We start from the raw sequence: 25289 nt of genomic DNA on the forward strand, positions 1-25289 counted from the left end.
CTACGGTTGACCCTTGCTTCACCATGCAATGCTGCAGTGAAACAACATCTCGTTAGCCACAGTACAAACATAATTGGCTATCGCCAGGTGCACACAGAAGGGCTTACCTTCGAGCCGGTTAGGCTACATGCGGCAACCTGGCGTCCGCATTTCAGCTGCGCTCTACGCGCTCCAGTGTGGGTCCAACACCCAACACGCCAACATCACCTACTTCACCCAGCGTACAGGGCTTCCCCAAGCGCCAACCGGTACTGAGGTTAGCCACACCTGGCTAACAGACAACATAGTAGGCAATTTATACTAACCGGAAGGGCTCCACCCTCGCCCACACGGGCAGCTGTTTTCAATTACAACATGCACACTAACAGGGGACCTAGTCCAACCTGTTACATTCGCCCCAGCTTTGAATCGGTACCGTCCCGGTGCCGCACTGTAGCTCACCCTATGATGGGGATAGACACACACACACGCGCGCACACACACACGCACACACACATATGCACACACACGCACACACCTGCGCGCACACCTAACACATACCCAACACATTTATCAACAACAACATAACCACCACGGCACATATACACACACAAAACAATAAAACGCCGGATGGCGATGGAGTGGCCATGGTCGAGTCCCCAGAGAGCGGCCGGCCTCCGCCCGAGGTGTGGCTATCCAGCCCAGTCCTGGCTGGTCCTCTGGTCGGCTGCTGGGGGGTGCCCCGGCGCTGCTCACTCTCCGATTGGACTGTCGGCGGGGTTCGCACACGACGAGAGACCCGTGGCCCATCACACTCCCGTGCCAGGTGCCCTGGCTGGTGGCACCTCCAGCACTTGATTGGTGGCCGTGGAGACCGGGGCCGCGCAACAACCCGTGGCCAGTCGCACTCTCGTTCCAGGTGCCCTGGCTGATGGCACCTCCAGCACGTGAGCGGCGACCGTGGAGACTCTGGCTGCGCGTCGACCCATTGGCTCAGCAGGTCCAGCTGCCGCTGGTTCCGCGATGCCATCTCCTGTAGCTCCGCCAGTTCAATCATTTTGGGCCCTGGGTGCCCGCCGCGGTGTCGCCCGCCGAGGGGGCAGCCGCCGTCTTTCCCCAGTAAAACAACAAAAAGAAAAAAAGAAAACCACGAGCTCTAACCAACAGCTGTGCCTCACAGGTCATCCATAGCCGACATACGCCAAAATGTAGCAGAGTGGAGGTTGGTAGGATTACTAACTTTTAAGCAATTAGGTTTTAGAAGGTGACTACGCCAGTCTCGTTAAGGGTGAGACAACCCAGATGTTAAAAATACAATTTTCCCCGACAGGTTCTAGATGACAAGGATGACACAGCTGTTGCACATACAATGGTTTTTATTTTCTTCTGCTTTCAGTCTTATTCGTTTTCAAAATGAGCAGGCAGTTCACTTGAGTCCATATACACAAACAGAGTCTTAACTCTACTGAAGTCAATACAGGTACATATCGTGAAACGGTGACGGCTTAAGTGCGAGAGCACTGAGTAGGCCTAGTACAGGTAATTTACTGAGTGTGTTAACTACACACTGCACTGCGAATGCAAAATAACACTGCAATCAATCAAAACTACACACACAAAACATAATCAAAATAAACAAAATAAGTCACAGCACACTGAAATGATTCACAGTGAAGAGGTAGCCTATGTTTATCAAATCAGGCCTCTTGGCAGAGAGTTTACTATACCACTCAGGGGATCTACACCTCACCAATAAGTTTACACGATACTGCTACAAATCTCAACCGGCCAGTCCCCAATCACTCATCCCTTGTCTAAGGGGTGGGTGACTGGAGCTGACCGTGTCAGACCGTATGGCTGAAAGACGAAAGCGTCGCGCACCTGCGCAAAGGAACAACAACCTGCCACTACTAAAAGAGCTCGTGGTGGTAAAAGGCAAAATAACAAACACAAACACCAGGAAAAGACGGCGGCGTCCCCCCACCCCAGCCAATTGACAATAATGTGCTCAACCTAGAAAGCACAAGACAGACTGGGTTAATGCCAGGGAAATGCCATTATCAATGAGCAAGGTGTGGCATGAAAGCCACAGGCACAGAGTGACGGTTAATTAGAAATTACCTTCAGTTGCAATTGGGAAGCACTGGACCGAGCTTGGAAGTCTACGGTTGACCCTTGCTTCACCATGCAATGCTGCAGTGAAACAACATCTCGTTAGCCACAGTACAAACATAATTGGCTATCGCCAGGTGCACACAGAAGGGCTTACCTTCGAGCCGGTTAGGCTACATGCGGCAACCTGGCGTCCGCATTTCAGCTGCGCTCTACGCGCTCCAGTGTGGGTCCAACACCCAACACGCCAACATCACCTACTTCACCCAGCGTACAGGGCTTCCCCAAGCGCCAACCGGTACTGAGGTTAGCCACACCTGGCTAACAGACAACATAGTAGGCAATTTATACTAACCGGAAGGGCTCCACCCTCGCCCACACGGGCAGCTGTTTTCAATTACAACATGCACACTAACAGGGGACCTAGTCCAACCTGTTACAGTAAGGACAGGTTTCCCTATAATAATGTCCGCCGCGGCAATATTGAATTCATATCACTCATCTCCTTCAGGGATTTTCCAATTGTTGTCACTTTCTAGTCCAGTAGTCTGGGTTCGGCAGGGTCTGGCTAAACGAAAGAGACGAGGCACATTTTTAACGGTGTCCATTCTAGTTTGTAATCTGTGACAGCGGTATTGCTGTAGTTATTCCCAGCGTTGTAACTTAGTTGTGTGTTCTCCAATTGACAACTAGTTGTGCTGACTTGCTAACAGCACCTCCACTCCATGTTGATTGTATCATCTAGCGTTTCTCCTGTTAGCATTATATAAGTTAAGTTCTTCTGTTAGCTTGGCTATGTTACGAAGTGGACTCTGGAGTTGTCAGCTAGGGGAGGGGAGAAAGAAATCTAAATAAGTGGACGATTCTGTGTGCGTGTGTAGAGCTCTATCTGTGTATGTTTTACTGGTGGGCTGTCACCAATGTGTTGTCATGGTTGTCTTGGATGTATCCACTCCTTGGTATCCACCCATGCACCGTCTCCATCTTTTCCCATGTTTTTGGTAGCCGGGACCGTCTTCCATAACCAGCGTTGCATATTGTGCCGTTATTTGATGATGCCAAAGGACGCAAAACTACTTTGCAATGGCACCTTGTGTATGTGGGGTAGTGGAATATTGAAATCATTATGAAGGCATATTCTGTTGATTGTGCCATCTATCTTTTAAGTCCTTAGTGTTATTTTTTTATGAAGTTTAAACTGGGGTGCTTAAGATCAGCATGGTTGTCTCCCTCGTCTGTGTAGCCTGCTGTCAGCAGGCACCGTGCGCTCGCAAGCACACACGCAGCCCCCTGTCCCTGTCTCAACCGGTCTCTAGACACATATTCCGAAAGCCTTTCTTTGCGTTTGTCCTGTTGTTGTTTTTTTGGGACAGATAACTTAAATACTCTATGATGTAAATGTGCACATCGTTGCAGCACTCACAATGCTGTTGCAATTGCAAAGAAAATAGCCCACCCTTTCACCCGTAATGACTAGATAAAATATCCTAAAATTAACACAACCTCCGGGGGCCCGTGCTGGATACTCGCACCGGGGCCCGTGACCGAGTTGTTACGCCGCTGGCTGCTAGCAATGCCAAAGACATTCAGAAAGGGCAAGCTGGAGCACAACCTGTGACAGTGCATCATGTAAAGAAAGACAGTTCGCGATCTGGCAAGCCAGTTGAATGCTTTCGGTGTGGAGGGGCACACTATGCAAACGAATGCAAATTCAAGGATGCTGTCTGCCATGGGTGCAAGAAAAAAGGACACTTAGAAAAGAAGTGCAGGGGGGTTAAAAACAAAAACACTGAAAAATGGAAAGGAAAGCAAAATCAGGCCCACACACACCATGTTGAGGAAACAAGCGAGGAGGCTATGTGTTCTTTTGACACGTTTGCAATGGACACTGATAAGGAACCGCCTATGCCATACTATGCCACAGTCACTGTACACGGAAAGGATGTCAAGTTTGAGATCGATTCAGGAGCGACAGCGTCGGTCATCAGTGAGGAGACCTACAGGAGGACATGGAGGTCCAACCCACCGTCCCTGACTTCATCCAAGCTCCAACTGAGGACGTACACCGGTCAGCCCATACCCCACCTGGGAGTGCTACAGGTGAGCATAGCAGTGGGAGATCAGGAGGCTGAGGGAAGACTAGTGGTGGCCAAAGGTAGTGGGCCCAGTCTTTTGGGCCGGGACTGGCTCAGAAAAATAAAATTGAACTGGCATGAGGTGAAGTACACGGGCACAACAGAGGACGTGCTGCAGCGATACAGTGACGTGTTCAGAGATGAGCTGGGCACACTCAAGGGAATGACAGTCAAACTGCACATTGACCCCAATGCCAAACCACGTTTCTACAAGCCCAGAGTGGTACCCTACGCCATGAAACAGAAAGTGGATGAGGAGCTAGAGCGCTTACAGGCGCTGGGCGTCATTGAGCCAGTGCAGTTCTCCAAGTGGGCAGCTCCCATTGGTCCTGTTATGAAGCCTGATAAAACAGTTAGGATATGCGGGACTATAAACTTACCGTGAACCAGGTCTCAAAGCTGGAGGAGTATCCGCTGCCAAGGGTGGATGACCTGTTTGCAACTCTGGCTGGGGGCAAGTCATTCACAAAACTGGACATGAGCCACGCCTATCAGCAGCTGCTGCTGGACGATGAGTCCAAGGAGTTTGTCACAATAAACACACACAAGGGATTGTTCAAATTCAACCGCCTGGTGTTTGGAGTGGCGTCCAGCCCCGCCATTTTCCAAAGGACAATGGACAGTCTGTTGCAGGGCATCCCACACGTAGCATGCTACCTGGATGATTTGCTCATTACGGGTGCTACAGAGGCAGAGCATCTTGGCAACTTGGAGCAGGTGCTACAGAGACTCTCAGATGCAGGGCTGAGACTAAAAAGGGACAAATGTGTGTTCATGTCACCAAGTGTCACTTACCTAGGACACAAGATCACAGCGGAGGGTATCTCCCCAGTGGAGGACAAAGTGCGCGCTGTCAAGGAAGCCCCAAGTCCCAAGAACGTCACCGAACTCAGATCTTTTCTTGGGATGGTAAATTACTATGGGAAATTCCTGCAGGACCTCTCAAAGGTCTTGGCGCCGCTGTACAAACTACTGCACAATGACACAAAGTGGCAGTGGTGTGAGGAGCAAGAAAAAGCGTTCATGGAGGTGAAAGAACGACTCCAGTCAGCGAAATTGCTTGTGCACTTTGATCCAGACAAAGAGGTGACCCTCGCATGTGATGCCTCACCGTATGGGGTAGGGGCAGTGCTGTCCCACGTGATGGAAGATGGATCAGAGAAGCCTATTGGCTTTGCTTCACGCACTTTGACGGCTGCGGAAAAGGGGTACTCGCAGCTAGACAAGGAGGGCCTGGCAGTTGTGTTTGCTGTTAAGCGCTTCCATCAGTAAATTTAAGGCCGTCCTTTCAAAATCCACACAGACCATAAGCCACTCATGAGTCTGTTTGGTGAGACACACTGCATTCCACCACTGGCCTCCGCCCGAATCCAACGTTGGGCACTAACATTGTCAGCCTACCAATACACCATTGTGTTCAGAGCAGGAAAGGACAATGCAAATGCCGACGCATTCAGTCGCCTGCCATTGCCGGATACACCTGTCACCACTTATGTGCCTCCAGAGACTGTCTTTTCATTAGAGAAGTTGTCGGAAACACCAGTGACAGCATCCCAGGTCAAGCAATGGACTGAGCGAGACCCTGTTCTGTCTAAGGTAAAGACTTACCTGTTATAAGGCTGGCCAGCGGTTATTGAGGATGAGGAGTTAAGGCCTTATGTGAAAAGAAAGACTGAGCTGAGTTTACAAGATGGGTGCATCTTCTGGGGGTCGAGGGTCGTCGTGCCTGCCCCAGGCAACTCACAGATCGTGGAAGAATTGCATGAGACACATCCAGGGGTGTCTAGGATGAAAAGTCTAGCAAGATCCTACATCTGGTGGCCAAGCATGGACTTAGACCTGGAAAACAGGGTAAAAGGGTGCAAACAGTGTGGGGTCAATCAGAAAAGTCCACCACCAGCTCCCTTGCATCCATGGGAGTGGCCAGACCGTCCCTGGTCTAGATTACATCTGGACTTTGCAGGGCCCTTCATGGGTCAGATGTTCATGGTCATGGTCGACGCCCACTCTAAGTGGATAGAGTGCCACATCATGGGCAACATAACAGCTCCCTCAACCATTGAGAAACTCCGACAAGTGTTTGCAGTTCATGGTTTACCTGACTCCCTGGTCAGTGACAATGGCCCAACCTTCACAAGCGAGCTGTTCAGTGACTTCATGCAGCAGAATGGAATCCGTCACATTCGCACGGCTCCTTTTCACCCAGCATCTAATGGACTGGCTGAACGTGCTGTACAGACCGTGAAGGAGGGGTTGAAGCGCATGACAGGTGATTCACTGAGTTCTAGACTCTCACGTTTCCTGTTCAAGTATCGCCTCACTCCACAGACCACCACTGCACGTACACCAGCAGAGATGTTGATGGGCCGTAGGCCTAAGTCAAGGCTAGATCTGCTTCGCCCTGACCTAAAAGCAAAGGTGGAGAGAAAACAAGAAAAGCAGAAGGAGAGACACGATCTTCATGCGAGAGACAGACTGCTGAAACCAGGTGACAATGTCTATGTCAAGAATTTCTGCAGTAACTTCAAGCAGCAATGGCTTCCGGGGGTTATCCTGTCACAGAAAGGTCCCGTCTCCTACGTCATCAAGCTGACAGATGGACGAGAGTTCCGCAGGCATCAGGACCATGTGCGGCTGCGTCACGACACCGACCCAGAGACTGTCAGCACTGCAGAGTTGCCACTGGTGACTCCTGGAGGAGCGTCTCCGGCAGAGGAATCGCCACCGGAGGTGTCTGTGCCACCGGCAGAGACTGGACAGTCAAGCACCGGCACACCGACACCACCGACCCCTGGGGTGACCGCAGCACAGGAGTCTCCCAAAGCTCCAACGCCTGTGGTGACTGCTGTTCCACAGGAGACAGTGCGCAGATCACAGCGTGCTCGAAGGGCTCCTGATAGACTGGACTTTTGATAAGTATCACTGCTTTTCTTAATGCATACTATGTTTTCTTTTCAGGTGTATGCTAAAAATAATTTGTTGGCTGTGTTAAGGTCAGTATGGGTTTATGGAAGTACTCAACTCCAGATTGATTTTCAGTTGTTACATTTAATAGTTAAGGGAGGAATTTCTGAACTTAATTGGGGTTGAATGTTGTAATGAGGTATAAGGGCAATATTCAGTTACTACCAATAGGTGGCGCTTGATGACCATGGAATGTTTGGAGGTGCAGTATTACCCAGTGCAGTCTGTGTTGTATCTCAGAGTGGAAGACTACGTTCCCATGACAAGCTGTGTTAGTTATCTCCGAGGCCGCTAACGTGTATGTTTTATTATTGACCTTCTTATATAAAAGTACAAACTCGGCATCAGTGTTTTCGTGGTTTATTTATTACAAGTTACCACAGCAACTATGGGTCTTCATGCTCGTGCGCCAATGGAACTCTCAAAGGCGACAGGCACACACGCACGCACACACACACACACACACACACACACACTGGAGGCAGGAGAGGAAGACGGCTATTTGCCAGACCATGGACTATTATCTCCCAAATATGTCTCGAGCAATCAAATCATACACCTGACTGTCCACACCTTTCTATTGACATTTTCATGCGCTAAGTCACTCTACCTCAGACCGGTATCAAAACTCGCAATCAAACTCGCAAAACTAATGACGAGGCAAAATGCGCACACACGGGGGGAAGACAGGAAAGCCAGCTGATTGACCATACCATGCCCAAAAATATCATATGGGGCTCTCATATCCAACAGGCTGTCTTCAGATGTCAGTTTTGCAGCCCAAATAATGCAAATATGCTATAATTTTGAATTTCTAGTTGAAGTAGCTTGTAATGTAGTTCGCTACATTTCCAGATGGTTGTAACTAGCTTAATAATTCTATTGGATGTAGCTTGTCTAGTGGAGCTAAATGTTAGCTTACTAGGTTCTACAAATAAGTAGCTTGCGCAGCCAGACACTGTTCTCGCTGCCTCGCACTGTACACTGTCCACTCCAGTCACACGCAGATGCCCAACAAACACAAGCGAATATACACACATCACATTACATATGGTAACTAAACCACCCTGGCAGGCCACCATGAATTCAGGAAAGGTGTGCATTTTTGAAAGTGGTGTTCGCTTGGTGACAGGATAGCACAGGTGTTTTGCTTTGTGATGGCTAGTTAAACGGAAGACAGACAACTACATCGATAACAACATTGACAACAACATTGCCACCAAATAGTAAACTTAGCGCTTCGGCGAGCACATCAAGGGGAAAAACAGATTTCCTACCTTATTCTGTCCTGTCAATTCCTGTTACTGAAGATAGAGGCAAAATATCCATTTAGATTCGCCAAATAGGCTATCCATTTGATAGATGTAGTGTGGTTGAATAACGAATGCTAAAGAGGAAAATGTCAACATTGTGACCTATGGCTGGTGGAAAAAAAACGAATGATCTATAAATGAAATGTAGTGGAATCCCAATTTATTCTAGAGGTCATTGCTTTATCAAGATATTAAACATTCCAGATTTCATTTCATATCATAAGCCACGAGCCCGCCTCACCGCCTGGCTCTGTTGAAGCCAGTAGAACTGACACCTGATTGGTTGACCGCAGCATGACATCGCCGCAACGAGGCTAGATCTACTGACAAGGTGGATAGGCACTTCAGCAGGAAACCCTCGTTCTGTTTCCTTGTGTGTGCCTGCGACACTCCATCACTGGATATAAAAAAAAACGTGATTTTAATTTTTCATTTTATTTATTTCTCATGACAAATTTGGGGAAGCTAAGCTTCCCCTAGCCTCTTAATAGCGCCGCCCATGCTATGTACCATAGACTTCCATTGCTATGTAATACGACTATACTGTCAAACTAGAAAAATCCTATGTATTCTCATATTTTACCAGCTTTCCTGAAATAAGGTGGACTGTTCCTTTAATCTAGACATCCGGGTTTGAGTCTGACACAAAGCAATTTATTATACTCTAGCCTACATGTACATTTAGAACTCACATAACATTGTTTGTGAAGTCACTTGTCACTTGCAGGACAGTCAGAAGACCAAACAGTACCATCTAAAACAGCAGTGGGGAACCTTTTTATCCGTTGAGCCGTTTTATCCGGCCCCCGAAACAATATTAATGTTATGCAGCATCACATGAAATATGACATATTTTGTAAAGGAATCTTAGAAATCACATTTGCAATACAATTAAGTTATATTCAGGGGACCTAGAGAAGGTGGGGTCTGTTTTAAAGGTGACTTCCTTCAATATAGGCCTTAAGTGCCGGGGGAAATCCTGATTTGTGTTCATAGTACGACCCTCGGAGGACTGTTACGGCCCTCGGAGTAATTTGAAGTGGCCCCTCGAATGAAAAAGGTTCCCCACCCCTGATCTAAAAGAACAGTGAGCACAGAAACTACTGGAGTTGTTGTATATTTGGCAGGAGTCTAGAGATGGAATTTATGGCTCTTTGATGGGATCCGGATCATAATGGCTCGTTCCTTTCAAAGAGCCGCTAAAAAAACTGGCTATTTTGGCTCTTTTTGAAATTATTAATTCAGTGTTAATAAGGTAATATTTTGACTCCGCCTCGCGGTAATTTTGTCCAAACAACAACTGATTATCCTCCGGCTTCTTAAGACCATTTCTGCCACTCTTTAAGGCAGACAATTGTGTGCGCCCCCCCCAAATTAAGAAATCGCGCCGAGGTCACGGGCTTGAAATTAATGAAAAATGAACAAAATAACGGCAGAGTGGCTCCCCCAGCTGTGATCCGGTTCCCATCGTTCACTTATGGGAGCCGTTCGCGAACATCACACCACTATAGGAGTCCCAGTGCAGTTATGCATTGGCAGAAACCCAAACAGAGCATGAATTAACAGCTTCTGTGTAAACAGCCTCTTAACATTGACGTCAGTGAGTAGAGCCAGAGCCAGGAGGTACGTACATGGGAAGGACAGCACTCCTGGGGTGTGCTTCTCGAAAGCATAGTTATTGGCCGCTTAGCAACTTTGGGTAGTTGTCAATGGGAAATTGCATTGCAAACAACAAAGCAACTAACGCAATTATCAACTATGGTTTTGAGAAATGCACCCCTGACTCGGATATTACGATACTGCCAGAGATGATTGATGAAGTAGAGATACAGCAGCTCATGAGGAGTTTCTTCCAGAATCCATCTGACATATAGCCTGGTCCAGACCATCCCATAATACTACCATTTCCATTTCGTCCGGACTTTCCTGGACTTTGTTTGATCTGACGCGATTGCAAGAAGCAGGAAGGACATTTTCGGAAAAATCAGGATTTAACTCATAAGTTGTTGAACAAACATGTCTGCCGTCTATCTTTGGTGATGTAGGACCGTTTAACAGACATGCATGACAGAACATCCTTCCGTAGGATAAAATTACAATGTGGGACTGTTTGTCAGAACACCGGCGCAAATCCTACCGGTCAACATCGCTCCACAGAAGACAGGTACCAGACGTAGTGCGGAGCCAAGTGTCTTGGCGGAAGTACGTATGATGGCGCGCCGCGCGAGGCTATGTGACATAAGGTTGTAAGCTGCAATCCTATATGGCAGCCATGCCCCTCTAGGGAACTTGAAGACCAGGACAATGAATGGAGTTCAATGGAAAGTTGAGAGAGAGAGAGAGAGAGAGAGAGAGAGAGAGAGAGAGAGAGAGAGCGAGAGAGAGAGAGAGAGAGAGTGAGGGACAGCCGTGGCAGAGGAGGTGACCCCGGAGAAGAGACATCTTAATACCTTGTATGGGCATGGAGAAATCTGCTCTGTGACCGTCATGGTATTTTTGCTCCCTTTCCGTCTGTTTCTTTCTCTTTCTCTTTCTCTTTTTCACCCTCACCCTCACCCCCTCACTCTTTCTCTTTCTCACGTTCACCCCTCCCATGGCAGTGTATGAAAATGTTTTCCCTCCCCTCACAGTTTGAATGTTTATCAATGTTTATTCAATTATTTATGTATCATCAACAGTTGATACAAATGTGAATAACGGTAGGTCAACTGCAGTAGGTTAAGTCAGAGTGTGTCTCTCTGTCATTGGTGTGTGTGTGTGTGTGTGTGTGTGTGTGTGTGTGTGTGTGTGTGTGTGTGTGTGTGTTTGTGTGTGTTTGTGTGTGTGTGTGGCTGGGTCCTTGGTGGTATCACCATGTGAATAACAAGATCATTTTTCCGGATTTGTTTTGTGATGTCTTGCAATGAACAAAGTTTGCCGTTTATAATCTTGTAGTGCAACTGACCCTCTACTACTGCCCCTGTTGAAGGTCGGAAAGGTCACAACAAAATGTCACATAAAGAATAGGCGCTTAACTCCATGATATGCTTGTGCTCCTTGTGCTTGTCTAAGACAAGAGATAAGAATCACACCAGGTAAAGAGGCGGACTGGGACAAGTCTACACTGAAAAAAGAGGGAATGGCGGGTCTTTAAATTAACCTATATAAAGTAAATAGATGCAAAACAATTCATTAACATTCCTTGAGTAAACATGATTTCATCAAATAAGGATAATGTGTTCTTGGAGACTGCTGAATTGGCATGTTTCTAATGCTTTGAATGAACATGATTAAGTTGTGTCTGGGGTGGCCTCCAGTCCTGAGGTGGCGCTAGTGCACCACTTTCGAAGACAAGAAGAAGCCGGAAAGTTTCAAGGCAGAGAGCCGTTCGCCTCAGTCAGCCCTGTCCTACTCTTCAGTCTCATCTCGCTGGAATAGTGTTGTCATGTGTGAAGATATACACGAAATTGAGTAAGTAACTGAAGTACTTTCATTTATGGTGGGCGATGTACTACTGCTCTTGTGTCTTTTGTGTGTGGAAGCTGAGCTTAGACTCTACTACATTTACCCCCGCAGTGCTCTTTGCTTAGTAACAGGTGCACTGCAAACACATGCAGTTGGCTTACTGTCAATGGCTATGCCCCATGTCATTTTAGAAAAGAATGGAAAATATGTACATTTAGGATATTCAAAGGATGTAGTAAAAACTGCTACTGTACAACAATCTAGCTGGTTATCTTCAGTTAATAGCTATATTTGCGCGGGAGGGTCTGATCCGTTAATGGGGGAGGGGTGGTGAGGGGTATGCACAGAACTAGAACTTGATCAACACGTTGCATGCTCACGAGAACAGAGGGCTGGCGTCGTTTCGGTGTGTTCATTTTAAGCCAAGTATTCTATTTTTAAAGTTTTCTTTTCTTATCCAACCCAGGTGTTTAATGCACACATGCACTTGTGGTCTTAACCGAAGATTAATCAAATGTAAGCTTTCCTGCACACGAAGTCAAAGAACAACCGACCTAGATAGAGTGCATATAACCTGAATTTAAACTTTGCACAGGGAATTGGATGAAACATGTGGGAATAGTATCCTATTTATTGAAGTGCATATCACTTTTTTTTACTTGCACTTATGGTGCAATGCAAAGCATGCACTGCCTTGTTATCTCGTTTTACTTTACCTATATCTTCCTCTTTTAAGTGGAGCATTGTTTACAAGTAGCCTAGTTTACAGAATGCATGCTCCTCATTCACGAATCCTGTGCTGTTTATTAAATGCTTAACCTCACCAATTCCTTCTTTCTTTCTTTTTTTTCTTTCTTTCTTTTCTTTCTTTCTTTCTTTCTTTCTTTCTTTCTTTCTTTCTTTCTTTCTTTCTTTCTTTAAGGACTTCTGCTGCACTGTTCGAAGTCTGTAAGGTAAGACATTAAATGCTGATTGTCTTTAAGGTTTTTATATTGTTTTTATATTGTTTTTATATTGTGTGTGTGTGTGTGTGTGTGTGTGTGTGTGTGTGTGTGTGTGTGTGTGTGTGGCTTTTCCCTAATGTTTATGATTTGTCAATCCTTTGGGCTCTTTATGCCTTTTCAGATCAGTGCTGAATTCAAAAGAATAACCACAGTTCCCCTGCAATCCAAGCAACTGTTGCTGAATTGGCTGATGTAAGTTTCTGTATTTTTTGCCTGTCTACTTGATGGTTCCTGAGCAGAAAGCCTTTTTTACTATTGAGTTACACCCATGCATGTTAAAACCCCATAGAGAGGATCATGATATGCCTTAGTAGTCATGGTACCAGTACATTCATATGCATGTTTCTTTTGGTGGCAGTCAGCTTCCCAATGTTGATGCCATTCATAGAATCCCAAAACAAATCAGTCCCACCACCATTTTTGACCGTAAACATGGGACTATTTTCTTTATACTTCTCCCTTGGCTACTATCACACATGCTTGAAACAATATAAAGCAAATGTGTTCATCATGGTTTCATCAGAGACAAACAGACTATAGATATGGATTGCTGGAACCATGTCCTGTGGTCTGATGACACCAACATGAACACATTTTTTCGGATGGTGTCAAGCATGTGTGATCTTAACCAAGTGAGTAGTACAAAGTAAACTGTCCCATGCTCATGGTCAAGTAGTGGTAGTGGGACAGACATGGTTTTAGGCTGGATGCATGGCGTCAATATTGGAAATCTGAATTTCACCAACATGTACCATGACAATTGAAGCAGATCATGATACAGTCTGTGATTTTAAAGGCACAGAGAGTGATTTTTTTTAAGTAGTTTATTTTCAGAACTCATGCTGCACAGGTTACAAATGTTCTTTCTTTCTTTCTTTCTTTCTTTCTTTCTTTCTTTCTTTCTTTCTTTCTTTCTTTCTTTCTTTCTTTCTTCATTTCATTAAGTTGTACAAGATGCACCATTTCTGAGGACTTCTGGCACAGTGGCCTGCACTGTTCAAAGTTTGCAAGGTAAGACATTCAATTCGGATTGTCTTAAATGTTTTGATTTGTGAATTACAGCATTTTATCTCCTTTCTTGAATGTGTGTGTGGCTTTCTCCTGATGTTAATGATTTGATCGTTAAATCCTTTGGGCTCTTTATGTCTTTTCAGATCAGTGCTGAATTGAAAAGAATCACCACAGTCCCACTGCAATGCCCTGCACTGTTCCAAGTCCACAAGGTAAAGCATTCACTTTGGCCACAACCCTACCCAGTGCACCTTAACAACTTGACTCCTGCTTTAAATTAGCTGTTACCTGAAAGGGGGTGACTAAATATTCCAGTGGTATAAGGAGCTGCTTCTCGAATTTTTATATTTAAATTTTGTCGTACTCTGACCAGTAAATATTAGATTATTGCTTAGTACTAGAATTGGAGTTATCTGAGACAAGATGATCTGATCTGAGAAGTGTTGATGACTACCTCCCTGGTGTTCCCACGCTCAGTGTGGAGTGTGACACTAGTTAGTTTGTATGCGTTGTGCTATGCTCAACATGACATTGAGAGGCTTCAGTTGAAAGTGAGCAAGCTATCGGTTTCCTTATTCCAATACACTTACTACACAATGCATGTGCAGCTAAACAAAAAGAAATATTAATATCTTCTATGTAGAAACAAAATGAGCACTACTTGAAGTGCATAATATCTCAGAGCACTTTGTTGACACATGTTTTTCTCTCTGATGGGTGGTGGGGGGGAGGGGGGTAGAAATCAGAGTCCACAGAGTGCACCAGCTGTGTTACGCTTTTCATTATATTGCCCATTGTATGTCTGCCTAGAATATTGCATGTTTTATTTGTAATCACTTAAGTTATCAGGGAAACTTATTGAGATGGGGAAAACTGTAATAACTTCTTATTTCAGCCCCTTGACGGATAAGCCCTGCATGCCATATTACTGCACGCATGCACAAACGCCAGAGAGGTTCTCAATTCATCTCAGATCAGAGAATATCAGAGAGCAGTGAAATGCAGTAGACTTTTCCTTCAAAGTCTCCTCGCAATGAACAGTATATATCGTACCTGTATATGCATAATGAAACTTGTTCTCTTAATTGAGACGAACTGATCCTTACATCTCTGTGCTCTGAAACACCTTAAATAGAGGATTGGCATCACTGGTTGTCTACCAGTCTACATTGTAGGTCCCAGCCAAGGACACAGTAGACCTGGGGTGTTGTTCCATATGAGAGTGAACTTTTTTCATTGGCCTCGGCCCACTGGTATTCCTGTGACACACCAAGTTTCATGTCAGTCTTGTCATGCTATGCAATGATCTTGCAGGCCATATAAAATTACTTCATGGGTCACAATTGGCCCTGGGTTTGAGTTTGACATCCCTGCAGAATGAAGGCAACTACACAGCTTTGGCTCTGGTATTTGACAACCTCAGGCCAATTCACACCAGCGTTAAATCATCATCCAGGTCCCACATCAGAATTACAACTGAGAATCTTGACAGTGGAACAGAGGACATGCTTTGGACTTTGCACTAACCTACTGCCCAGCTTAATGTTTTTAGATTTATTTGTTAATTCAAATGGCTTGGTTAATTTGTGTTTATTTACTTTTGTCTGTGTTGAATAGGTCATGGATGAAGTTGCCGTAGACGAAGCAATTGAAGACATCACTATTGGAATCTGCTCTGACAGAAGATTGGGCATCCCACCCTTAGGACATTGTCAGTTTTAGTGTATGTCTGTCACACACGTGACACCCAATCGGAAAGGACTCTTTTTTTTCAGCAACTAAAAAACAGCAGTTATTTTTGTTTCTTTAAGTGAAATGTACCTTTTTTCTAGAGATCAATTTGCTTGTATGCACTTCCAGCTCCTTGCTGGTTTAAGAATAGTACTTGAGTGTGCATATGTTTTGTACATACTGTGTTGATTTTGACCCAAACTAAAGACAAACAAAATACCAAGACTAGACTTAAATAAGACTGGGTAATAACACAAATGTGGTCCACAAAGAGGACAACCAAATGAATGGTGGACTGCCAGATGCACGCGCACATGCATACAGTATACGCGCATGAACGCATACACGCACACCTACAAGTGTGGACTAATGCACTTAGTCAATGAGCTAAAAGAACTGTATGTAGAGTGAATTTTATTTGTGTCCGATGTGTGCACATGGATGCTAATCCAGCCAGAGAGCACTTTTTCACAGCAACCAAACAAATTATTTTCTTAAAGGTGCACTGTGTAGGATTGTGACCAGAGTAGGCAACTATGCTGCACATTGAAACGGTGCTGCCTATTACCAACTGTGTCCTTTTCATGAATATTTACTTAGTAATAAACGAAAATGTGTTAGTATGACCAAAGTTCAGTAAGTTTACTAAAAATCTGTATTTCTAGAAATTCAAAATGACAGCCAGTGGAGAAGATTCCTCTCTTTCCTCCTCCCCCTTTCATGTATGGAAAGAGCAATTTCCCCAGTCATAACGACAACTTAAAGTTTGGTGGTGGTAAATATTCATGAAAAATGCAACATTTGTGCATGGGCAGCATGAAATCTCAAAATAAACTACTGAAAATAATACACAGTGCACCTTTAAAGCGAATTGGACTTTCTTTTTGTTCACAGACTCTGCTCGTTGTATTTCCTGCTCGTTGATTGGTCTAAGAGTAGCAGTTATTTGTGACTGTCCTTATGTTTTGTATATCTGTGTGCATTTTACATGCGTACAGTGAAAGTCAATACATTTAATCACAGAATTCTTACTCCTTTTTTTGTTTTTGTTTGCACATGCCTGTACATCAAATTGTGATCTGCAATGCATTTGTATAGCCTAGACCTAATATTTTTACCATATTTTTTATTTTATTTATTTTTTTTTGGGGGGGGGGGGTGGATTGAGACTAAAGAATCATGTTACTGAAATGTAGCTGTATGCATGATTCCATCACCTTCAATAAACATGAAAAAAATACTTTCAAACTATGTCAAAGTTTTGTGTTCTTCCAACATATTTTCTGGTTAATGGAATACCAATTAATTGTTTAGGATTAAAGAGATTTCATCACCTCTGATTTAGGTGAAAAAAACATTTTGTGACAATTTAAAAAAATCACATTGTTCCAACACATTTTTATGAGGCTGGAACATGAATAAGTTGTGTTAGGTTGAGGTGATCCAATCACCTCCGTTTAAGGTGATAAAATCACTTAAACCTTACACAATAAATATAGGGGAAGAAATCATGTTGACCTTACACAATTGGATTGTGTGGGACCGATGTACACATTAAAATCATGTAGATCCAACGAATATTTTCTTTCAGTGTAGCAGACACACACCCACCCACCCATGCACACACGCGCGCGCACACACACACACACATACACACATGAACTCTGTTTAAAGGAGGGGCATGAGGGAAAAGCACAGTTCTAATCTGTTGACTATGAAGATAACATGAAAACTCCAGACCTCGCTGGCTTATTTTTTAAAAACTTTCTCACAGATTTTGAATAGAATCTTGGAATCCAAGAGTAGCCACGATTTTCAAGACGGATTTTTTGGACTATTGAGGAAGTGGACCATTAAGGAATTCAGGAAGTCGCAGTTGTTTTGCTTAAGAAGCGCCCCAGAGTCTGCTCCAAGCAACATGTTTTGGGACACGTTTAAGAACTTTAAAATAGATTTGGTCTCACCTAATCCCACAGGCACTTTCCATAGGGGTGAGATTCTGTCGGGCGTAATACGATTTGAGCTTTCCAAAAAAGTCAAGATTCAGAAAATATCAATGACTGTCAAAGGCCAAGGGAAGGTTCAATGGACTACGTATGGTCTGTTTTTTAACAGCATAATCCGGACCACACACAGAGGAAAGATGGCGTTCTTTCAGCTGGAAGGTCCTCTTCTCCGAGCGGAAACTGGTAATGCACTCAGACATGACTCTAGGTAGCCTAACAGTAGGACAGTAATGGACAGTATGTATGATCGTCTTTGTTTTCACTATTGATATTTGTAATTAATTTACACTTTCAGATGAACTCGTTCTGCAACCGGGGGCCCACTTGTACCCCTTCAGCTTTCAGATCCCGGAAGGGCAAGTACAGCGTTCTTTGTTGCGACTATAGCCTCTACTTTTTTCTGCCTTTTCATTTATTAGTTGAAGGGGATTTCGCATCGTCTTCTTACTGGTAGGCCTATCCATAAGATTGTGCCACTTTTTACACAGGGTATAAAGAAATCCTACAAATACATTCTGAAAACCATTTCAAAGTATGAGCTAAAAGAATTTATTTCGTTTTCATAGTGAAATAGAATGTAGGCTACAGACATACTTAACTATTCTGCGACCTCCTATCTGTAAATTGTCTACAGTAATGTCTACACTATGAGACCTGTAACAGTCACTAAAAGTGAAAGCAGCCATTGCAAGTGAATGCTTAAAATTTCCAATAGAAATGTGTGTCATCGGCCATTTCATTAGGAACACCTCTCTAATGCTGGGTTGGACCCCCTTTTGTCTTCAGAACTGCCTGTAACAATACTCAGGTATGCTGTGGCATGCAAACAATGATAAATTGGTACTAATTGGCCCAAATTGTGCTAAGAAAATATGAAGGGTTTATTTGCAAAACGGTTTATCTCCATTTTGTAGAATGTTGGGAAATTGACATTTTGTATTGGGCATTCCATTGCATTGCATTGCAAAAATCATTTTCTATAGGTTTAAAAAGTATGCTCCCAAAATATTTGAAAGGCAAAAATTCACACAAAGATGATAGGCCCTCTGAACAGTCATTTCCGATAACAACATGCAAAAGTCAAAAATGCTGGATACACCGTTTTGCAACAAAACCCTTCATATCCTTATGCCATTATATCCCCAGCCTGAAACGTTGATGTAAGGCAGGTTTGACCCATGTTTTCATGTTGTTTTAATAACCTTTCTTCCTCATTATGATGCTCGGTTTGAACTGCATCAGATCATCTCGACCATATCTACATACAAATGCATTGAGTTGCCACCATGTGATTGGCTGATCAGACTTTTCCGTCAATGTGCAGTTGTAACAGGTGTTCCTAATGCAGTGGCCGGTGAGTGTACGTTTCCAGCAGTGCCTGGACCACAGCGGATGCCAGTTTGAGAATAGATGGTGACAAAACAATAACATGATGTCTGTATATTGTATAACACTTTCCAAATTGCATATTAGATGAAAACCTACTTTACAACTATTTAAAGTGCGCATACATGTTTTCGAGATATCCTGTAGATTATATAGCTGTAGGCCTGGATGATAGCGACTTGACAAAATGGATACACTGTTATGTTGTGTACAACAAGTAGGCCTAATGTTATTCAGTGGGATATGCAGTACATAGTGTACAGTGTGTCACGAAAGTACACCACCACTTGCTTTTCAGTAGTTTTGTAAACAGAGGCGATTTTAGCTTCTGATCTTTAGGGGTGCCTGGCCCCCAGTGATAGGCTGACGTGAGCGGCAAGCGTTCCATTTCTATTTCAGATCTGAGAATTTGTTTTAAAAAGGCTTTTTCAATTTTAAATAACAGCTCACTCAATGAAGGACTACCAACAAGACATCACGTTTTTCCCCACTAAATCTAACTACCGGTAATCTCATGGGTGAGCGGTTAGGGCGTCAGACTTGCATCCCAGAGGTTGTCGGTTCGACTCCCGACCCGCCAGGTTGGTGGGGGGAGTAATCAACCAGTGCTCTCCCCCATCCTCCTCCATGACTGAGGTACCCTGAGCATGGTACCGTCCCACCGCACTGCTCCCCATGGGGCACCACTGAGGGCTGCCCCCTTGCACGGGTGAGGCATAAATGCAATTTCGTTGTGTGCAGTCAGTTTGCAGAGTTCACTTATGTGCTGTGGAGTGCTGTGTCACAATGACAATGGGAGTTGGAGTTTCCCACTGGGCTTTCACTTTCACTTTCACTTTCTAATCCTTGTGATTGGTACTAGGCCTACACCCTACTACACCTGGTATTACACCCTATTGGTTGTCATAGTTATTTCTATATGATTGAGAGGAAAGAAAGTGAAAGGGTTAACTCAATTTCGAAACCAAAATAATCTACCCAGCAACATAACGTTGATGTGTTGCAAACTGCTTGCTGTCTTGCAAGCTTCAAGGCGCTAACATGAACATCCTGTTCTTGTGGTGACAGCTAGATGTCTAACCACAGAGAGCAGAACATCCTGCTCTGTTCGCTAACCCATAGTCTCTACCTCATCCTGTTTTGCTGGCGTATGCAACTATATAGACTATAATGTGTTAGCTTAGCTATCGAGGTCGCACCTGTTGCTTGCATGCACAGGGCAGGTCTGTGTCTATATCTATAAATAAGAGGCGCTCCCTCTTATCTGTGTGCATAATGGAATAAACCCTTTTGTTGCTACAACTCTTGTGTTTCTTCCTCTGTGCACCGAGCGCTCTGACTTGCAGGACTTCTCAGGGTAGTACAGGGAACGGACAGTCTCTTTGGTTTCTCAATGAGGAATTGTTGAAGACACTCCTCAAGATTAAGCTATGGTTTAGAGAAAGAAAGAGAGAGGAAAATATTATAGGAAGTCGAAAGTAGGCTATATGAAGTATTAGGCCTATGGAGAGCAGAAACAAAGCCAGATGAAATTGAAGCTTTTTTTAAAAAGTCTATTGAAAAAATGATAGTGTTGGGACAGTTCTAATTTGAACAGGAAGCTTGTTCCATCATTTGGCAGTATAATGGCTAAATGCCATCACATTGTCTAGATTTTACCCTAGGCACAACCAGTAGAGAAGAAGACTATGCATACCTAAGACTAGTTGGATGGTATTACTGTAGCCTATCTGCAATATATTTAGGGCTAGGCCATTGAGTGACTTAAAGATTATGAGAAGAATTTTCCCTCTCATGCACGCTCCTTACACTGGGAATCACAGTTGCAAACAGTAGCTCAACAGATAAATGTTCATCATGGGTTCATCATAAAATCTCAAGCAAACATGAAAATAACAATTAAAACATTCCCCTACCCAAAGTCATACCAATGGGAATCTCGCAACAAGGTGCGTATTCCATGTCACACTTGTAAATGGACAGTAGCCTATCCGCGCGGGCACCAAAGTCGCTCCTGCTCATTCCGAGCCAGTGTGTTCCAATAACAATAGCAAAGTAACGTCCAACCAGTTCCCAATCATTAACATCAGTAAATGAGAAGTTGGAGGGCCTGCATTCTCACATCACAATTACAGCATCACCAAAATATGGACAAACCTCTCCTGCATATGGGCGAGACTATCAATGCAATGGCACACCTTGCACGAAGTGGTCAACAAAGCATAACACCAGCGAAAGTGAAAGTAATGTGCGTCGCGGCACCACCCACCTCACAAAATCTTAGCCACCGTTTATTACCTGTGTTAAACATTTTGGATATCCACAACCTAATAGTGGACGATTTTAATCGTCTTTCATTGTAACACTTTTACCAACGTTCACCAGCTTACAAAATTATGTCAGTTATGCTGACAAAATGTTATCATTGTCCGCACAAGCAAGAGAGCACTACAGTACACCATTGTAGTTGTGTCTAGTGTGTTCCATACCTTCTCATCACATGAATATGCGCGGATTTGGATTCTGCCTCGGCTGCATGATAAATCCAGATATTATTAAACTAGAGACCTTTCGCAAAAATCACAAGACTGTACTCAACTTAGGCGGCAATCAGTTGCATGGACATGCCAACCAATCAGAGGAGTTGTAGCAGACTCGTCACTTTGTTGAAGCTCATACTCCGGGTTGCCAGACGGGGCAGTCAGCAGAATATTGCGAAGGGGGAAATTCATTTCCAATATAATTCACAAATAGCAATATTTTAAAAGGGTCCTGAGCTGGTGGGGCCGAGCCAAGTCACGGTGGGGCCGTGGCCCCACTAAAAATAGCCTAAACTCGCCCCTGTTTGTAAATATACCTATACATAACGATTATGTAAGTTGTCTGCTGGCTACATTTCATTATGTCAAAGTGAAATTTCTTTAATGTTGTCCAATGAAAAGATATACTTACAAATCTGCAGAAATGTGAGGGGCCTACTCACTTCTGTGACACACTGTAGGCTAGTGCAATGCCTAATGCACGTGAACAAAGGAGCAGGAAGTTAAAATGTAAGTAGCCAACGGAAAATAAGCATGCCCTTTTTCAATCACAGAGATTTCCCATCCACTTTTCGAGGGGCTCATGGACGGATTTCGTATGTCTTAATCTTCGGAATTCACCGACGATGGCGCTTTGAAAAGAACTTTTCTTCGGAATTAAAGTTTGAACGCTTGGTCAATATTGGTGGTCCTCAGTATTTGGTAAGAGACCATTTCTTTCTAGCCACAGCCTCTCACATTCCCATTTATTAAGGTTTGTGTTTTGGATGTGTTGAATAGTTGTCACTTAGAAGTTGTTAACACATTTGTGGATATTTTGGAAAATGCATTGGAAAATGCATTGACCTCTCATTTACACATAAACAGAGTGTTAGGAAGCTCATTTCTAAACTCTGGATTTAGAGATACCCCAATATCCACCAATGTTGACAGTTTTTTGCACCTGCTTCTTTTTTTTAATTCACAGAGGCCCCTGTCACTCTCTGACAGTACGATTGTCTGCTGCTGTTTAGGGGAAATCTCTATGGATGCGCAGCTGGAAAGGAAAGGCTTTATTCCTGGTAAGACAGAGCCTCAATCAGTCCGTCCATAGGCCCATAGGTACACTGTAGCTAGCTAAAACGTATGCTTTTTGCTGACAGATCTGTTACTGAATGTGACTGAATACAGTGGTCATGAAGAGGTTATATTATGTCATAAATTATTACTTGGTCCACTGGTAGGGGTTGGGCTAGGCATTGCTATGACACGGTCTGTGTGTTTCTGTGTGTCCGTCCGTTTTGGGATGGACCTTGGGGGTGACAAAGACACAACAGCGTTGCCAGATGTGTCTGAGCAAATCCCGGCCAAAAGCTAAATCCCGCCAAAACGTGCTAAATTCCTCCCAAAATTCAACAAATTACATTAACTTCTATGGGCCCTAAACAGCTGGGGAAAAAAAACGCCAAATGGCCACTTTTTCCGATATTTACCCGCAGACGCTCATCCTAAGTAGCCCAATTGGGCCCCCAATCTGGCAACTCTACACACACACATCATGGGGCGTGGCTCTGATCTTTTTTTTTTTTTGCAACGGCAATATTTTCTGCTATTCACAGGGGAGACTATCAGAATTACGGCAGGAGTCGCAAACGGCACTTCCCTGAGAATTGTGCCCAAAGCTGAGTTGGTCAAGAGAGAGACCTACCGTGCCCGTTCTTACCGGTGTGTTTCCAAGACCCTGAACTGCACCAAGGGGCAGCCTGTCCGACCCCATGCCTCACATGTTTGCTGTGAGCTGTCTCTCCCCATCCCTGGAGACGTTTACACGAGCCTGGAGAACTGTGCGATCCTGGATATTCAATACGTAGTCGTGGTAAGCCTTTGTCATAGCCTAGTTACCATACACACACGTGCAGCAGCCCCCTCCGATAAGACATGCATTTTTGAAGAGACTGTTTGCATAAAGACAAGTCAAGTTGGCTTTATTGTCCATTTCTTTACATGCACTGGTCATACAAAAAAAAATTAAATTACGTTTCTTACTTTCCCATGCAGACATAGACATAGCCTTTAGGTGTGGACATGGACAGTTAGACATAGACAATTAGACAAAGACAGTTAGCATACATTACACCTAGAGTATCTATACAATACCCATACAGACATATAAAGCGCAAGACTGGGCAACAGCAGACATCCATTAAAAAGAGGAAGTGTTGTGCATTTCCATTTAGCCTTTGTCCTGTTTTGACGATTCTGGAATTCTGGATTCGGGAATGACTTCATATTACTTTGACTGGAAGGTTGCCACTTGGGCAACGAGGCTGTTGAGAGATGCCCCCCTGGTACAGCTCTACTGTATAATTGGCCTTTTCCCATGTGTTGCAGGTGAGCCTGAGGGCCATAGGATGCTCCAAACTGCGGCTCCTGTTCCCCATCGTGATCGGTAGCGCTCGGGTGCCTGTGCCTGAACCATACGGACTGCCACCTCGTTTGATATGTTTTTAATTTGATATCACCTTGGTTAAAATCATTATATAAATACAGGATTTTTTTTAAACTGACATTTTGGTACCGGACATTGCATTGCAATAGGGATTTTCTATGGGCTTAAAAAGTTCCAATTTCCATCTTTTCCAGTAATAACATGGAAAAGTAAAAAATGGCATTCAAGCCATTTTGCAATGAAACTATTCATACATTCAAAGCACATTTGTTAGGCTTGTATAATTATTACATTAGATTGCATTATTTCATTACATTTTTCCATTATAAAGCATTTATTAAAGACATACAATCAGAGGTACCTAGAATAAGCAGGAAGATATTTACATTGCAGGTTCAAATCCTGCCTGAACCAGTTGAAAATATCTGAATTGTGAATGATTGTGAATGTGAACTGTGAATATGAATATGTGAATGTGACGTCCTATGGTACTTGTATTCAATAACCTTTAAGTCTGATATAGCCACAATGACTGAATGATTTTTTTTTTGGCTGGACAGTGTATTAGGGCTTGGGCATGACACTATGCATTTTTACATAGGGGTGTACTCATTTTTGTTGCCAGAGGATGAGACGTTAATGGCTGTATTTCAAATTGTTTTGAGTGAATAATAAATTGAATCATTTATACTCTATAAACTGCACGCAAACTACTTTTCATTGTGTCAAAGTGAAATTTATTTAGGGTTGTCCCATGAAGGATACACTTAAAAATCTCTTACAAATCAGAAATGTGAAAAGTGTACTTAAAATACAATCACCTGGTTATTGTTACATACAGGGGGTATTCCGATTTCAAACATAATTTTGTCAGCTTAAAGCAAGTTCTTGAATATTCTCTTCATATATGTGGAAAGGTGTTGTGGTACCATAGGCCTACTACCCACCGAAATATGGCCACATCAGAATGAATATAGAGTTGACATTACTCCAGGACAACTCACGGGTCCCAAAACCCCACATGCTGAGACAAGTTTTAAAAGGCCCTCAGCCACAACGCAGAGACTGCACGGCTCATGTACTTTGAACAGCATTGCCAGTGTTTAACCCGCTTAACATGCTGACTGATGGTATGCCATGATATGATATTATAGAGCACAGCATTGCCACTCCCACAGGTGTCCCTGCTACCATATCAGCATACCTTACAGCAGTGGTTTTTAACCTGGGGTGCAG

The 25289-nt window shown here is 43.9% G+C and overlaps 1 protein-coding gene, 1 long non-coding RNA gene and 1 pseudogene across 3 annotated transcripts; all 3 read left to right on the forward strand.

The window, feature by feature from the left end:
- The first annotated feature begins 3021 nt into the window (after positions 1-3021).
- Positions 3022-7285, forward strand: LOC134444741 (uncharacterized protein K02A2.6-like; annotated as a pseudogene).
- Positions 7286-11629: 4344 nt separating this feature from the next.
- LOC134444749 (uncharacterized) lies at positions 11630-16830 on the forward strand. Its single transcript, XR_010034084.1, has 6 exons — positions 11630-11953; positions 12870-12900; positions 13073-13143; positions 13897-13962; positions 14106-14174; positions 15580-16830. It is a non-coding gene; the product is annotated as an uncharacterized LOC134444749 (long non-coding RNA).
- Positions 16831-17370: 540 nt separating this feature from the next.
- On the forward strand, positions 17371-24752 carry LOC134444733 (arrestin domain-containing protein 2-like). Of its 2 annotated transcripts, XM_063193952.1 has the most exons (6): positions 17371-17882; positions 17995-18055; positions 22180-22327; positions 22593-22686; positions 23224-23480; positions 23996-24752. In XM_063193952.1, the coding sequence occupies exons 1-6, from the start codon at positions 17612-17614 to the stop codon at positions 24113-24115; spliced, it is 951 nt and encodes a 316-aa protein (XP_063050022.1). In that variant the 5' UTR covers positions 17371-17611; the 3' UTR covers positions 24116-24752. The 2 variants fall into 2 exon arrangements, with proteins under 2 accessions (XP_063050022.1, XP_063050023.1); XM_063193953.1 differs by lacking the exons at positions 17371-17882; positions 17995-18055 and having other exon boundaries at positions 19868-22327.
- The last annotated feature ends 537 nt before the right edge of the window (positions 24753-25289 follow it).

This window comes from Engraulis encrasicolus, unplaced genomic scaffold (assembly GCF_034702125.1).
Source record: "Engraulis encrasicolus isolate BLACKSEA-1 unplaced genomic scaffold, IST_EnEncr_1.0 scaffold_69_np1212, whole genome shotgun sequence".
Classification (NCBI taxonomy): domain Eukaryota; kingdom Metazoa; phylum Chordata; class Actinopteri; order Clupeiformes; family Engraulidae; genus Engraulis; species Engraulis encrasicolus.